The 17,621-nt window shown below is 44.9% G+C and overlaps 1 protein-coding gene across 2 annotated transcripts in view; it reads right to left on the bottom strand.

Moving 5' to 3' along the window:
• Positions 1 to 664: 664 nt before the first annotated feature.
• si:ch211-232b12.5 (zinc fingers and homeoboxes protein 3) overlaps positions 665 to 17,621 on the bottom strand; it is a 27,878-nt gene continuing 10,921 nt past the window's right edge. For both annotated transcript variants that reach the window (XM_021311986.2, XM_012854970.3), the window contains exons 2-3: positions 3,373 to 6,249; positions 665 to 1,798 (exon numbers count right to left, since the gene is read on the bottom strand). In XM_021311986.2, the coding sequence (XP_021167661.2) occupies positions 1,765 to 1,798; positions 3,373 to 6,056 (2,718 nt within the window). In that variant the 5' untranslated portion in view covers positions 6,057 to 6,249 and the 3' untranslated portion in view covers positions 665 to 1,764. The remainder of the gene's footprint in view (positions 1,799 to 3,372; positions 6,250 to 17,621) is intronic.

Raw genomic sequence — 17,621 nt, 5'->3', positions numbered from 1 at the left:
CAGCTGCATTAACAGCTTCTCTCCAGCAGGTGGCTCTGTATTCCTCCACATTGCCTGCCACACACTCTCTTTCCTCTCTAAATGACGGACAGTGACGGATTAGATTCCCTCCTGGCACAACAAGGTTAGGAACAAACAAGACTGTTGCTGCTTGTTGAGTAATCCGTTTATTCTGCAAAGACTCAGAAGTGTAGAAAGGATGATTACAACAGTGCTTTATGATCAAGACTATTTTCATAAAAGTTTGAAGTGATCATTAACACCGCCGGTCCAGATTCCATTTATCTCAAACCAAAAATAAATTTGTAACATTCGACACAAGTGCATACACTGCTGGTAGGAGACAGAAAGCTCCCGATTTCACTTTGGATGGTATAGCACCGTTCTTCGCTTTTTAGCAGCTTCAAGATGCAGCTTAGTAAGATCCATGTAGTGACTGTATGCTTGGATATAAACACAAGAAAATTCAGAGGAGAGCCACCGTCTCCTCATTTTGGCTCTCTAGCTAGCACAACAGCTCACCCCGTCAGTGTTTAGGGATCAAATTGAGAATTTTGGTCGGCAAACGTTTTCTTCTGCCAGATAATAGTCGATACGATTACAGCTTAAAGTTGAACATCTCCAAGTGTACAGAAAGCAGCACAAGATTTCTTTTTCGTTTCTTTTTTTTTTTCACAGATATAGACCAACAGTGACTATCAATGCACTGGCAAGTTATGTTTTTTTTTTTTTTTTTTTTTTTTGCTTTTCTTTATTTCTGGACAGCACAGGAGCTCGAAAGCAAAGTGAACAGACGAGTCATATAAACACACAGACAGAGCTGAGTAAGGCAACGGTAGCGTGACAGGCTTCTCTCTGTTCAGTTTGCAGGGCAGTGTAGTGTATTGATCTTGACAGGGCTGTCAATACCTTTACAGTGAAGCAGAGTGATTTCTCTTCTTTTTTTTCTTTCTTTTTTTTTTTTTAAGCATCGCTGTCTTCATTAGTGCATTGTATATTAGCCTCTTGCGTGTAGCCGAACTGCAAAGTGATCACCAACATTAATACAGATCTGAATAAAACATGTTCGATTGCATCTGGACTTACAGTGACTATAGAAGAGTAGATAGAATTGAAAAACCCAACTAACGGAAAACGAGAAAAAATTCAAGGCAGTGCTGAAGTACTGGTTGCTAAAAAACAAAACAAAACAAAAAAAAAGTAAAAAATATCACAAAGCCAACATTGACATTTCCTCAACACGTCTTTTGTTTGTCCGTTCGGTACAAACCATCTTTTTATAGTGCAGTTTCGACCATATATATATAATTCTCCCTACGGCCCCAGAGTCAACGCCTCTCGGCCCTATCCTCACCTAGCGCCGCTCATTCAAGTCAGTTTTCCAGTCAGTGTGCGTCTTTTCTTTCTTTTCTTTGATCCCTCATACTGACCTCGTTGTGCACCCTTCCCCACGCAACCACAAAGAAGCATGAAAGGCTTAAACATCACAGGACTCAAAAGGTGAGAAGTTCTTTTTCTTCTGTCGGTGGCAGGAAGTGACGGCAGATGGAAGAAGAAGGAGAGGAGCAGGAGGCGGACGAGGAGGGGTGGGGTGGGGTGGGGGGGTATTCACAGTTTCAGTCAGAGTCCAGCGGTCCAGCTACAATCACATCTGCTGTCATTATGAACACACTTTTTTTTTTTTTTCTGTCGTTAAAACAAGAAATAAAAATCACAGCCAGGGGAGTGGGCCAGCCTTTAAAACGTCACGTCTCCGCTGCTTCATCACACCTCCAGCAGCTCCATCCTCAGGCGGTCCCTATCAGCAACACAAACATGAGCGAAACAGCAGGCAAAAATTCAGCTTGGATTGTGTTGTGTTCAGGTACTTCTTAGACAGTGGCAAAAAAAAAAAAACAAGAAAAAAACACGCCCGTGCCATTTATTCAGACGTATTAGCATACGCTCTCAATCTATAATTCAGTGCTAAGAGTCCTACTTATCTAAAAATAGCTTGTAAAACACAGAGCTTTGATTGCCTGAATAAGCTACTCAGCCTGAGTACCTGTACGCACGTCTTTTTTACTGTATGTCACACAGCTCCGGCTCCAAAAAAAACAAAAAACAAGCTGTCATGCTTTCATCACCACACCCGACTTACATTGGTTTTGCTTTCGTGCCTGAAACACAGCCCCGAGCTTGTGAAAGTATCACAATGAACGAGGAGTTTATTTTTACTACGGGTCACATGTTCTCACACCGCACTGTGTATTTTAAGGCTGTATTCCAGTACTTTGATATATTACGGCGATGCCTTAACGAGGGTAAATTCAGCTAGTCAATCAATCAATATCTTAAATGTCTTCGTTGGCGAGCGAGTTAGGTACAACCCTGTCACAGTTTGACGTTTCTAAAAGAATTTGAATTTTCATATCACAAATAGTACTATTTTACTCTACTGTCCCAGAAAACACCTGTGATGGGAGCTCTAAAAAAGTTACGACATTTTTACCCATGATCCACTGCTGCACTGCAAAAACGGAACTAAAAATAAGTAAAATGTTTTTAAAATTTGAGTATTTGTCCTTAATTTAAGCAGGTAAATAAGATGATTTGCCAATGGAATAAGTTTTTGCACTTAAAATAGGAACAACTCATCTCAATCATCTTATTTCATGTGCAGGATGTCTAATTATCTTATTTTAGGGGTGAAAACACTCATTCCATTGGCAAATAATCTTAGTTACCTGCTCAAATCAAGGACAGATACACTAACGTTAAGAACATTTTACTTATTTTTAGATCCGTTTTGCAGTGTGAGAGGTGGAAGAATGTGTTTACTTCATGAAAGATGGAACTCAGAATAATACAGTGGATTTCATCTTATAATAACAAAACTCTGTAAAATTAGACTTGTTTTTTCTAAAAGAAAATATTTATTTTACCGAGGGCAAAGAGTGTCTAGAAAATTCACCATTTGGCAACATTTTCCGCACTGATTTGTACTTGTAGTCAAAATGTAACATAGCGAGGCGGTGGTGGTGTAGTGACATGTCCTGCTGCATTTTAGTGCAGCTGGACATCATAAATTCTCACCCGCCTATAAGTCAGCATCTTTTTTTTTTTAAAGCTCCTATGTGGGGTGACGAAGCATTCTTTCAGGGTGGCGACAGATCTGTCCCCGCTACAACCTAAAAACTCTATTACAGCCTCGTCAGATTCATATCAGTGCTACTCCACTCCCTGGTGGGTATGATTTGATGTACGATTGGTACAAAATGTTCTGCGGTAGAGGGCATCGTTCTGCACCTGAGAAGGTTTGGCGCAAAATAACCAAAGCTGCAAAGGTGTTAAACAAAAATGTCCGGCACTGTTAGTTTTGTGTTGTCTTACCTGGCCTGACTGGTGTCGGTCTGCTGTTCAATCAGTGAATGACTTGCTGCGTCCTGCTGGTGCTCCTCTCCTCTCTCTGACCAGGGATCCTGCAGGACCGCTGTCTGCCCTGACTCCTCAGGTCTGCCGGGCTTGCCGCCACCGGCCTCGGACCCCGTCAGGGCCGGCAGCGGCTCGTATGAATCCTGCCACGCGAGCCGCTGCCCCGGGTCCAGCCCTGCCTCGCCTTCCGGTTGTTTGATCGCCTCTTGCTCAACGGGTTTCTTCTTGGCCGGCGACGGTTCTCTCTGTGACCCGGCCTTGGGGTCTCCGTGGCCCCTGGCTTCCTCTGACTCCGCTGGAGGCTGCTGATAGGCGTCCAACCACTTCAGCTGCCCGTTCTTGTGGCTGTAGCGGCTGTCGCTGAACCAGCGCACCACCTCTGACTTAGGGAGGCCGGTCTGAATGCTTAACTCTTCGTACTGAAGGCTGCTGGGCCAGCGGGTGTTGGAGAAAGCCTGCCGGAGGATTTGGAGCTGCTGGGGGGTCTTGTTGCCCCAGGGAGGGGAGAAGGACGTATGGCAGGCAGACACCTCAATGTCGCACTTGGGTTCTTGATGAACGATGTCAGATGTAGTCTGTGGTTCGTTCATCTTCAGCCTTTTAAAATTGATCTTAATGGGGTCAACTCTGAGCTCTTTGCGTGCCCTCTCTCCGATAATCAGGTCCTCCTCCTTAATGAGCTTGTGTAAGATTGACATGCCTTTCATGGGGAAGTCTTTGTTGCATCCGCCCTCATCTATAATGGACGAGTTGCTTTTTGTGATGACAGTAGTGCTGGTGCTTTCAGGTGGAGATTTGCTGGCGTGATTCTTGTTAGGGGCGCCGTCATCACAGGCGGAGCTGGAGCTTTCGCTGCTAATACTGCCGTTGTCGGTCTTGTGAACGTAGCTGCTGTCGTCGTCGTCGTCCGCCCTGTCAGCGCGAGCCCCGTCCGGCTCAGCCACGGCACTGCTGTGATGATTGTTACAGTCGGTTTCTGATTTGCTGGTGTTGTCTATGATCACGTGACTCGTGGCGCTGTTCGATCCCTCCGACCCGGTCGGTAAGCTGTTACTCTTGGCGCTTGGCTTGCCGTCGGGGTCAGCAACGCAGTTCTCGCCGTTATTGCTAATGTACGCGGGGCAGGCGGCAGCGCTGTTGCTGGCGTTGGTCGGGCTGCTGTTGTTGCTAAGCAGTTTTCTGCTCTCGACACCGTTGGTACTGCTGGAATAGCTGCTGATGCTGCTGCTACTGCTGCTTCGACTGCTGCTGGTGCTACTGACACAACCGCTGCTTCCAGCTGCATCCAGCCCGTTGCTCTTCTCTGGCTCCACAGTGAGTTCAGTACTCTTGGCAGGCTCTTGTGTTGTTCGGACAGCAGATGAAAACTTTGGTGGGGCGACCGGAGAAGAGTACGAGACCCTTGTGACGTTGGGCTTTGTTGACAAGCTGGCTGGCGTGGCTATGACTCCGACTGGCCTTGGCTTCATGCCTCCGTACGGAGCTTTGGCCATCTGAAAGTTTGGTCCTTTGGAGCCTGGAAGGCCTGTGACAGTGTGGTGGGTGACAATGTGATTGACGTGTTGCGCTGTCACAGGCTGCTTCTGGGGCGCTCCTCCTTGGAAAACAGTGTTGAACATCTTCCTCCTGGCCTCCTCGATCTCTTCGGGAGACCAGCTGATGCCCTGTTTAAGCCTTTGGGCAGTAAACCATAGCTTGATTTGCTCTTCTGGAAACTCTGAAACCACCGTCAGGTAGCAGAGCTCGGCTTTGGTCGGGTAGGGGAACTTGCCAAACGAAGTCTTGAGAAAACTGCTGGTGTCCATGGCAGCATTGTAGGTGGGGATGCTGCTGAGAGGGATCATCACCTTTGGAAGATCTTTATTCGCGTCAGAGGAAGTCGGGGAGTAAAGGGGGGGAGTGTGCTGGTGAAAGACTTGGTTGGACACTGTTGTAATCACATGAGTGACAGTGGTCCTCGGCATAGCTGGGGCCCCAGAGGTACTGAGAGCCCCGTTTTGGAGTTCAGGCACATTAGTCAGCATGCTAGGGTCTACATCCTTTCCAGTGTCTATCTTCCGTACCTCCACGGTGTGAGATACAACAATCTTTTTGTGCTCCCCCTTGGCTTTCATCATCTTTGCGATTGGTGTTTTGGTGAGGGAGATCCCAGATTCTTTGTAGTCTTCTCCACTATCTGTAAAGAGGCTTTGCTCCACAGCTGTTACTCCATCTCTCTTGTTTACGCTCAGGGAGGCGGTAACCAAGCCCTCCATGATCTTGGGGTGGGCGTTGGCATTGTGCAGCGCAAGAGCCTCGAAGCGGACAACCGACACCCCGCAGTTCAGGCAGTAGAAGGTGGGCTGGGCCCTGAAGTCTAGATGGCAGTTGTGCATGTGATCCAAAAAGTAGTTAAGGTCTCTGGACTCGAATTGGCAAGTGACGCAGCTGTAAGTACCTCCTTTCTGCGTTTCACTGCTGCTTTCGGATTTGGAGGAGCGGTGGGAGAAGTGGCCCGACTCCTCCCCAGAGATGCTGAGTATGCTGTCTTCCGGGATTGTTGGTAGGAGTTCTGGTAGCGAGCCCAGAACGATTTCCTCACGTGCATGTTTGGATTTGGATGGTATCATGCAGGGCACAGTGGATTTCCTCTTGCTGGCCATGTTGCAGCTTGGTGTAGATGTGAGTGATTGGTAGTCCGGTGTGATGAGAACAGAGGGTAGGTGGATAGTGGAGAGGTTTGCGTGGGGTTTGGTGTCATGGACCGGCCAAAGAGATGTCACAGTGTTGCTTCATTGCCTTCTACCAATTTTGGATTTCTGTCACATGGACAAGTTTACCCAGCTCTCGTGGAACCTGTGAGGAACGAGGAAAGAAACAAACATGAATGGTTCAGCACATCTCTGATGTATAAAAAAAATTAAAAATTAGCAGGTGTAGAGTTTAGGTAGCGGTTACCAGGGCTGGAGCCCAAAAGGACTTTCCTGTTTTGTTCAAAAGGAAGTTTTGCAATGGCTGAAATTTATACATTTTCAAATATAGTGGAAAACATATTATCACACACTGTATAAAATGAAAGATTTATTTTCATCACTGTGTGTCCTTCAATCACACTAAACTTTTCTTGTTTTAGGCTAGTGAAGATTATCAATGATTTCCGTCTGTTAAACTATTATAACTCATTTTAGTTATCCTAACTGACTTAAAGGGGACATATCATGCCTTTAATTGCCTGCCTCTTAACATTTAAATCATTCAGCTGCGGTCTATATAAAGTGGAACTGCAACACTTTGGTCTGAATCCCGTGCTATTGTTGCCCCACAGGCTCCTCTTTTACCCCTGTTCTCAGGTGCGTCTGAGAGAGACTCGTTTTGGTGCTGTCTCTTTAAATCTAAAGAAGGTACTTCATACCCCGTCCCCTCTCCAGGTCCCAGAGTGTTCCACTCCACCCCGTTTGGCCATTTTTGGGGGATGTATTGAGTTGTGTGGGTTAATACAGCCAACAACCAAACATTTTGACTTATCCACTTAGCATCCTTCAGCTCGGACAACAAAATCGCAGCAAAAAAAAAAAAGAGTTAAAAATGGCGGATTTGCAAACAAGAAGTCTAGGATCTTGTTCAGCAGCTAACACTACAATGTAAGCATTCAAAAAAGTGTAATGGAAAACAGAACAAATTGAAAAATATGACCCACAAAGAATATAAAGATATCTACGTAGATCCTGGACAGACTACATTCACACTTTCTGCACTCCTAGAGAGACTCCACCTACACAGCAAAATGCATTTAGGGCTAAAAAAGTAGATTTTGCATGATGTGTGCCCTTTATAGCATGAAAATATGTGTCCGATTTAATGTCAGACATTGAGCCAAAAAAGGTTACATTTGTTCTTATTTTGTGCATTTAAATATCTGGTTTCAAGCCCATATCACTGTAAGGTGTTTGAGTCCATGGTATTTCCAACAATAAGGTCACCTTTAAGCAAACACCTTCTGAATACGTCAGAAATGTTATGTTACAAGATCGTTTTGGGCAAACTACTTCCATGTGGACAAGCCATAAAAGCCTTGACAACAATGTGTACTGAACGGCCAATCTATTGGGATTCCCGTGCGTGAAGAAAACTTGTGAACAAAGTTCCCCAAAACTGTCTCTAGCCCTTTGCCCCACATCCTCCTAACTACAACCTCTGGTCCTCCTCTGGGTATAGAAACCCGAGGAGTGTAATATGAAATGAGAACTGAATCATTCAGTCTGTAAATTATGCGAGTTACAGTTGGCGCTATACTGTATGAGTGATAGTGAGGTTAACAGATTACATGTTCACATGAAAAGCAGGAAATATACAAGGGATACTACAGTGAGCAACGTGCAGAAGAAATGAGCATCCCCATTCAGGGTTAATACGGGTGGGTGGAAAAATAAAGACAGTATCAGCAGTTAAAGCAACAAGATACCGTAGAAGTGTTCAGGCCTTTTCCTTATAACAACATTTTTTACATTTAATCATAAATGAAGGTCAAACTGAATGATTCTTGAAGAGGGAAGGTCATGTGAATCTCACTCACTAGATTTTTTTTTTTCTTGCTGGCGCTGTAGTTTATGCACCAGAGTATTCGCATACTAAAATTAGACGGGTCTACTATTCCCTGTAATTATATGAAGGAATTCAAAACAGACAAAGGGTTTCGGTTAAAACAAAAGAAAAGTGAGGATTTTCACTGTGACACACACAAACACACACACACACACACACACACACTCCCTTAATCAGTGCCGCCTGTCAGTTTGTTCAGCGCTTTACTTGGATATACTCACGTCTGTGTAGATGTCACTTTTTATGAATTCAAAAAGCAGACTGTAACAATTGACCAGAGCCAGAAATGACAGTTGGTGATGGTTTTTACCCCCCCCCCCCCCACACACACACACACACACAGCTGCAACAGGATCAGCTCTTCTAGTTCCTCCAAATTATTTTTAGCAGCGCTTCATGCTAATATTTAAACGCGTTGTGTGTGAATCTTCCTCGTCGTTTAGGACTGAATCAGGAAGCGTCCTGAAAGGATGTTTTTTTTTTTTTTTGCCGTTTAGCTCGTTCAGCTAAAGAAAGGGTTAATGTCAGTGAGTGAATACCTTTTTCATGGAGTACCCAGGGGATTTTCACACCTATCGAGTGTGATCGAGACACTCCTCCGCACTATAAGTGCCAAAAAGCTCCTGGCCTTACTCGCGGTTTCATATTGTTTCTGCAGCCGCAAATATGTAAAATATGCACACAGGTTTCACGCCTGCCAAAAAAAAAATTTGTAAAATCTCGCTCGTCGTGAGTTACCATCTTAGAAAGCATGGTGTGCATCGTCAGAGCTTAGTGCAAACAACAGAGGAGCATGGATCCATTCTTGTATGAATGGTTCAGGCGGCTGGAGGTGGTTTAATGGCGTGGGAGACATTTTATTGACACGCTGAGGGCCTCTTAGTAAAAATAGAGCATCGATTAAACCCCAGTATTTCTGCTGATCATACTGTACATTGGTAACAGTTACCTCAAGCATGTCACAAAGTTCAAATCAACTCAAAATGGTCACCAGATCTCAGGCCAATAGAGCAGCGTTGGCAAGCGGTGGAAGAGGAGGAGTGCATCGTGGAGGTGGAGCTGACAGATCCGCATCAACTCCATGATGCTGCCATGCAGGTTTGGACCAGAATCTCTGAGGGATGCTTCCAACACCCTGTTGAAGCAATACTACCTTCAATAAGGTGTCAGACTACAACGCTGGGAGTTTAGTAATCACGGCTCTTTGTTCTAATCTAACATCTTGTTTAATTCTCCATTCAGCACCCCCACCACACACACTCACCTGAGGTACTAATTTATGAGTGAAAATGTATTAACATGTCTGGTCTCTTCAAAAACAAAATGCCTTTTAAAATCAAGAACATTGTCAGTACTAATTCACCACCATGCCTGTATGTCATATGTTTGGGCCTGTACATCTTTTTGACATAATGAAGAGTCAAGATGCACTGCAAAAACTAAACTAAAAATAAGTCAAATTTTCTTGAAATTAGTGTATATGTCCTTGTTTTGAGCAGGTAAATAAGATGATTTGCCAATGGAATGATATTTTTGCACTTAAAATAGGGACAACTCATCTCCATCTTCTTTAGAGGGCAGAATATCTAATTATCTTATTTTAGGGGTCAAAATACTCATTCCATTGGCAGATCATCTTATTTACCTTCTCAAATCAAGGACAAATACACTAATTTCAAGAAAATTTGACTTATTTTTAGTTCCGTTTTTGCAGTGTGAAGATTCAGTGTCTGGTGTGTGTAGCGCTCCGATATGCCGACGAGAATATCACAGTCCACCTCTCTGTTTAGCCAGCCAAAAAGCCACATGTGCAAGCATGTACTACAAAGTATACAAACATGACTTTGACAAAAATCCGTTGACAAACCCGTTCCGTAGGCTTTCGTCCTGTAAAAACGTTTCACTCTCACTTTTTTTATTTTTGCCTTGCTATTCTCCGTCTTCAAACTGAAAGGAAACACCCCGGCTCTCGGAAGAGCAAAACATGGCGGTCAAATGAGAAAAGAAATATCAAAGTGGAGGCAGGGCTCGGCAGCCCGTGCCCTCTGCCTGAACTCCTGACACACACTTGCACTCTCGCGCAGCCACCGTATATCACTCCCGTCCTCGTTTCAGAGTTAGGCGATGCGTTGAAGTGTAACATGCTGCTGCGAAATAGTCTCATCCCATCCTCGTCTGTTGGCTTCCCTCCCGCTCCTCTTTTCTGAGCCGAGCTCATCGTCCTGAGTAGAAACTGACCGACCTTACCACCCTGAGCTGGCTCCGTGTCGAAGCGCCGGCATTCCTCAACGTCTCGTTCCGCAGCTTGCGCAGATCATTCCTCGTATTCTCAGCTGCTCGACTTATTTATCTTATTTAATCGTATAGCACGCTACGTTTGCGCACACCAGGAGCACTTTAATAGAGATTAACTTGTCCACTGCAGCTGGTTACATGTTAAATAAAAGATGAGCCTGTTCCGAAGTTAAACCCCTCAAACGCCTGCCCACAGGTACACCACGTTCCCACACATCCTGTGATGTCCTCCTTCTGACTAACTCTTTTGTGTTTCAGCATTTCTCGCAGAAAAGAAAATGTGTAACAAAAGAGAAAACTAAACTAGGTCACCAGTGTGTTATGCAGCAGTCCCGCTTCATTGCATCCAGACGCAGGCATGAGCTGTATGTTTTGCCTTCGCAGAGGTCACGATATCCCCTGACGGCACGCTCAATTAACCCCTGCTGAGGACATGGAAGTCGCCGAGTTTGTTCCACCGAGCGAGGGATTTACACGTCAGCTTTCACGCAACGAACATCTGCCTTAGACATGGCGCTATGGTATGGACATGCTGCTGCAGCGTCGGTGCAGGCTCGGTCCAGCGGGTTTTGGAGTCACGATGTAGATAATGCATCACAGTACAGTAAACCCCACAATTATTTGGACCCCTGGCAAATTTGGGTTACCAATGTGCAGTGTTGTATAGTAACGAAGTAAAAATACTTCACTACTGTACTTAAGTATATTAAGGAGTACTTTATACTTTCCTCGAGTACAATTTTTTTTTTGATAAATTTCACTTGTACTTCACTATATTTACAAACTTAATTGCGTACTTTTACTCCAATACATTTTCAACGTTTGGTTTAGTTACTCAGGACAAAAAAAGCGAGATTGAGAGAGAGAGAGAGACGCACAGGTGTTTTGACGCCACCTTCTGATAACGTTACAGGTGTATCTATTAGCAGGTTTACCACTTCCTGTAGCTTAACTAAGCCTGGTTTATCACTTAACCATGGTCTTAGTATACACCCCCTTTGCCTGCACTTGGTTGTGTACAATTTTAAAGTGCATAGCACTGACCTTACTTGAACAAGGAAAACTGAAGGCTTACAAAAAGGTTGTATTTTCTGTCTAAACTTGGTCTAAATTTCTCCTGCACTTGGTTGATTATATTATTTTAAGTGAATTTGACCTTCAAAGTTTACCAAAATATTAAAAATGTCATTCAAACTGCATTTACCTTGTTTTAATTTTTACTTATACTTTTCATTACATTACTTGAGTACATCTATTTTTACAGTAATTTTCATACGTAAGTACAAGACATTTCAGATACTTTAAGACTTTTACTCCAGTAACATTTCAGTCAGTGACTTGGACTTTTACCAAAGTCATATTTTGGAGAGGTAACTATACTTTTACTTGACTCTGAGATTTCAGTACTTTATACAACACTGCCAATGTGTTTCTTCTGACTGGAAGTAATATAGTAGTATAGTGCCGAAGTGGCTCTGCGAGAGTTGTGAGTTTGCACAACAACGATCCATTGAAAATGAGACATTTGTTCTGTTTCTGTTAACACGTTTACACAACCATCTTTTAATTACAATCTCCGTTCACACAGCAACAGTAGAAACTTAAAAATGATGTAATTCCCCCGCCATGCCACTAGTTGGTGCTATGTTCCTTGAAACTCAACATTCGTATGCGTACTCCCTAAATACCAACACAACTAATAAACTTTAGAGATATAAAGTTTTCCTACGGACAGACTACGAGGTTCAAACTGGCATAAGCCTCTAAAACAATATTCCACTATCTGCCATTTTCTTTCTTCTTCTGCGTTTTTTTTTTTTATTGTGGGGGGCGATAATAAACCTGTGTGCATTCATCTGTCATACTGCGTATGACAGTAAGACGGGTTTTCTTGTTTACGCAAAAACAGGGACGTTTTCAAACCGTTACACTCGGGAACCCCTTTACAAACTGTGCCATTGTCAGAGGAAATATTCGCCGCTCTCGTGTAAATGAACAGTGCAAACGCAACGAAACTGTTCTGTTTTCACCAAAAAACACTACAGTGTAAACAGGGACAGAGAATCTATGGAGAGCGAAAGATTAGGGTGTTGGCAAGGAGGACTGCCAACCTTGAAGCCGTTAAGCACGCTACCAGTCTCCTTCACATTCCTCTTGTTTACAAGGAAGAAACCAGACCGCCATGGTGTGGCTGTCCAAACAGGACCACCACCCCTTACGCTTATTCAAGTAATCATGATTTGAAAGTACAGTTGCGGGCTAAGGTGCCAGAGCAATGGTAACGGTACATTAAAATCACAGTTTATTGCGTACCTTCATTTTAAACAAAGTCAGTCAGACTATGTCATGCAATTTTGTTTTAGAGGTTTGTGCTAATAATACAGTGAAACGGTGGTATTTATTTCTCAAGGTTATCATGCTGTGAGAACCTCTTACTGGAACAGCCTAGAGAGACTCACTCTGTAACTCAAATAATTACTATCGCCAAGAACTTGGGAGTGATTTTTTCCACAGATTTGGTCGTACACCTAATAGAGACAGGCTATATCTGGGTCAAGGTTACTTTATTGATAACCAGTAGGTAGGTTTGATTTGCAGTGGTTCCAAACATTTATACGTAAACATCCAAACACAACCCGAACCATTCAAATAAATATAATAGTGCTCAAAGTGGTCCAGGGTCCACAAACCCAATCCAAGCAGGAAACAGGAGAGGAGAGCAAGACCTAAAAACCGGATAAATATGCGAGAAATTAAGTCTTTATAAAAACAGGGGATAAAAAAACCAAACCCAAAATAATCTAGACTTAATAAAAATCTGTTAAATCTATTAAAATTCTAAGAGAGTGGCCGTATCGTTTCAGCTTGTTGGGTTCAGTAACAGCAGTCAGAACAAAGCTGGTTCTCTAACGTCTGCTGCAAGATTTAGGGACGAAAAATCTTCTTCCAAAGGGAAGGAGCTGAAACTCCCAGTGAAAGGGATGAAAGTCATCATTTAAGACAGAACTGCTGTACAGGGGTGAGTCTGATCGTCGAGGAACTCCAACCTGCTGGAGGGAACTCCTCTCATCCATCCATCTATCCATCCTCTTCCGCTTATCCGGGGTCGGGTCGCGGGGGTAGCAGCTTCAGTAGGGAGGCCCAGACGTCCCTCTCCCCAGCCACTTGGGCCAGCTCCTCAGGAGGAACCCCAAGGCGTTCCCAGGCCAGCCGAGAGACATAGTCCCTCCAGGGTGTCCTGGGTCTTCCCCTGGGCCTCCTCCCGGTGGGACGTACCCGGAACATGTCACCAGGGAGGCGTCCAGGAGGCATCCTAACCAGATGGTAGAGCCACCTCAACTGGCTCCTCTCGACGTGGAGGAGCAGCGGCTCTACTCTGAGTCCTCCCCGGATGACTGAGCTCCTCACCCTATCTCTAAGGGAGAGCCCAGACACACTACGGAGAAAACTCATTTCAGCCGCTTGTATCCGGGATCTCGTTCTTTCGGTCATGACCCAAAGCTCATGACCATAGATGAGGGTAGGAACGTTGGCTCAGCTCTCTCTTCACCACAACGGATCGGTACAGCGCCCGCTTCACAGCAGACGCCGCACCAATCCGCCTGTTTTTCTCCCGCTCCATCTTCCCCTCATTCGTGAACAAGACCCGAAGATACTTGAACTCCTCCACTAGGGGCAGCACATCCTCCCCAACCCGGAGAAGGCACTCTACCCTTTTCCGGTTCAAGACCATGGTCTCGGATTCGGAGGCACTGATTCTCATCCCGGCCGCTTCGTACTCGGCTGTGAACCGCTCCAGTGAGAGCTGTAGATCACGCCCTGATGAAGCCAATAGGACCACGTCATCTGCGAATAGCAGAGATGCAATCCTAAGGCCACCAAAACGGATCCCCTCAACACGTTGGCTGCGCCTAGAAATTCTGTCCAGAAAAGTTATGAACAGAATCGGTGACAAAGGGCAACCTTGGCGGAGTCCAACTCTCACTGGAAACGAGTCCGACTTACTGCCGGCAATGCGGAACTCCTTTCACTCACAGCTAAATGACTAAACCAGGACCAGGTTATCTCTGATACCACTCTGTACCAGTGGTCCTCAAGGTCCGGTGTCCTGGAACTCTTAAATGTGTCCCTGATCCAACATCCCTGAATCAAACGGCTGAATTACCTCCTCAGTATGTTGTCAAGTTTGCCATAGTCCTGCTAATGACCTGATTATTTGATTCAGGGCCACTGCTTTATACCAAGACTGGGTTTTGTCATTCAAATGTCACTGTTTGCAATTACAAAAGTGTATTAGACATTATAAGGTTGTCGTTATTTATTTTTCTTTGAATTTGATTTGTCTATATGCAAAAGTAGGCTAAAAATCTAAACATATTCATTTTAACCCAAAGATTACTTGTTCAGTAGTTCAGATCACAGGTTTGTGTATTCAAAGCACGCTATAATAGCCTTTTGTGGACATCAGTCACTCTAACCAACGATCTGGGTTGAAAACCTGAGCCAGTATGTCGGATCAAACCCATAACTCAGCAGTTTTTAGAGTTTACTCTGCTAGGTTTTCACCAGTTCCTAAAGAAAGATTTTGCTGGAATGATGGGCTGTTGCCAATATGGACACACTTTGTCATTTGTTTTCTCTGTAATGCCGGGGAAGCAAGACAAGACCGTCCATAAAAAGTAGCTGACACATCGCGAAGCCTTGCCTTCTTTGGATGGGCACCAATAATTACATCCAAACAATAATTATAAACTTTGGCGACAAACACATCCAGGTTGTGGGAGAGGAAATGCAGTTCTGGACGAGTTCTGAGCCCCCTTACTTTGGAAAATTTTAAGGGAATGAAGTTAAATGTAGACAAATCTTGTACGCTATGAAGACAAACCAGATAAACATCAGCCGCTGCTGTTACTCACAGGTTATCCGTTTGGCAGACAGCAGAAAGCAAGGTGAATATTAACCAATGCTGTCGTTTTGCAGATACATCTTTCCCTGGGTATGTTGGAGATAAAGTAACAGAACGGGTAACATGAACAGTGCTGTGACTCCGCAGGAGAAGGGATTCTTCTGTGTCCAGTCTGGCCTTGTACAGAAGCTTATCTCAGAAGACAAAAAAAAAAAATAACACTAAACTTCCTGAACGAAAAAAAAGGCCCAAAACAAAGTTGAGCGAGGTTACATAAAGAATCAGGTCAGCTATCAGAAGAATGGGCTGCTTTATGTAGCGGGCGAGGCGTGCGATCAGACACAAGACAAGGGCTGTCCAGACAGGGAGCCGCTGAATGGATGCTCCTGAAAAGCCCGGCCTTGTGTTTTCGGCTGCGAGGTAAGCCGACCGCTCAGACGAGGGCCGTCCCTGGTGTGTCGTACGTCCTCACGCTGGCACTGGCTCTGTGGCGCACAGGGAGGAAACTCTTTTCATCCCAGCAGACCAGAGGAGCCACGCTGCATCTGAAGAGAGCGAGAAGTGGCACAGCTCTCAGACGGGCTTTTTCTGAACACCCACGCTCGGAGCGAGCGCCGGCGAGGCAAGCGTGTGCCGGACTAAAACCGTGTTTGAACCATTCAGCTTTTTTCCCAGAAGAAGAAGCCTCTCAAAACAATTGGGATCAAGTTAGGTTTAAGCTCTGATGGGGTTGACACGTTCCACCGGATTCGACGGCAGCTCTGAGATTTATAGCACACCTCCCCTGTGGAGGTGCTCTTTTAAACATTGCTCTTAAATCTAATTACTATCAAACTGTATATTGTATTCTTGCACAGTGACCTGGAACGTTTTCATACTGCGTGATAAACCCAAGACGGAGTAGGGCGACATTAAAAGGAGATGATTTATGGTTTACTGTTATTCTGCCAATTAAAAGGCAATCTAAATAAGTGTCCATGCACCAGTATTCAGCCAGCCTGAGTTAATATTTTGCAGAACCATTTTAGGTTGTGATTGCAGCTGCACGGTTTTTTTGTGCTTCTTCCAAGCTTTGCACATCTAGAAAACAGATCGTTTGGTCTGGTCTTCTTTGCAAAATACCCCAGTCCTAGTCTGACTGGAGGGAGAGTAGCTGTGAACGTCAGTTTTCAAGTCTTGCCACATGAACCTCTGTTGAGCTTAGGTCTGGACTTTGCACCGAGCCATTCTAGCACAGACCTGCCTTTTTTCTAAACCTGCAGTTACCTCTGTGTGCTTTGGGTTGGTTTGCTGCTGGAAGGTGAACCTCATCCCCAGTCTCTTGCAGCCTATAAGAGGTTTCCCTGTCCGCTGTGCTCCTTGGTCTCCATGACGCTGGTTTGTTCACTACTGATGTCCAACAACCGTCTGAGGCCCTCACAGACCAGCTGGATTTAGACCCAGATTAAATCACCCAGATTAAATCACAATCAAGCGCTGAGAGTCGGAGTAAAAGGGGCTGGATACAAAAGCACGCCATACTTTTCAGATTTTTATTTGTAAAAAATAACCTGTTCCCTTCCCTCGCTGTTGGTCTATCACGCAAACCCCCCAATAAAACAAGGAGACGTCTGTGGCTGATAGTGTCACGAAATGTGAAAATAGAATAACTAAAAAAAAATAAAAATCAAGCCATGTGAATACTTTGGCAAGGCTCCGTACACTTGAGCGTGTTGTTCCTATTCAAGCAAATCAATTAAGAGAAACCAGCGTGTATTCCCTCTCCTCCCCTCATAAACTGCTGCAGTAATTACAATATTACAACAGTGAGAAGAAAAAAAAAATCCATCCCCAACCCACAGCAAGCTGCTACCAGCGGAAAAGAGGAGCAAGGCTGCAAAGTGGCTGCGAGACATTAAAATTTAATTCAAAACAGTCCACGGATTCAGACACTCCCCGATCGCTGGGTCACCTCCGGCTGACGTTAGGCGAACGCAGATCTGTGCGTTTGTTGTGCCGCCTGTCACATGAATGGGGACATGATGGCTGGAGGAGAGGGAAGGACAAAGGAAGACGGAACTCAGACGCTCTGGGTGTGAAGTGAGAGGATGACTGATGATGATGAGGATGATGACAGGCTGTGCCGTTTCAATATTCCTCCCCGCTGACACCCTGCGTGGGCACACACGCCCCCCTCACCTCCGCACCATTTAGCACCTGCACGGCTCTCCAAATCTTCACTCTCAGAAGTGAGGAGCTGGTAAAGAGCCTCCCGGCGAGACAGCCGCAGAGGGGCGACAACAAAAACACCCCCACCCCCCCACCCCCCTCCGCAAAATCAAAAATGAAAGCAGAAATCCTCTAGCCTATGACAACTTTTGTTTTTTTGGGTAATTCGCTCTGACAGTGATCTGCAGAGTGTCTTAAAAAAATGGAGAAAACCTGC

This window comes from Fundulus heteroclitus, chromosome 20 (genome assembly GCF_011125445.2).
Source record: "Fundulus heteroclitus isolate FHET01 chromosome 20, MU-UCD_Fhet_4.1, whole genome shotgun sequence".
In the NCBI taxonomy this organism is placed as follows: domain Eukaryota; kingdom Metazoa; phylum Chordata; class Actinopteri; order Cyprinodontiformes; family Fundulidae; genus Fundulus; species Fundulus heteroclitus.
The sequence above is the reverse complement of the archived record's forward strand: the minus strand, read 5'-3'. Positions and strand labels throughout refer to the sequence as shown.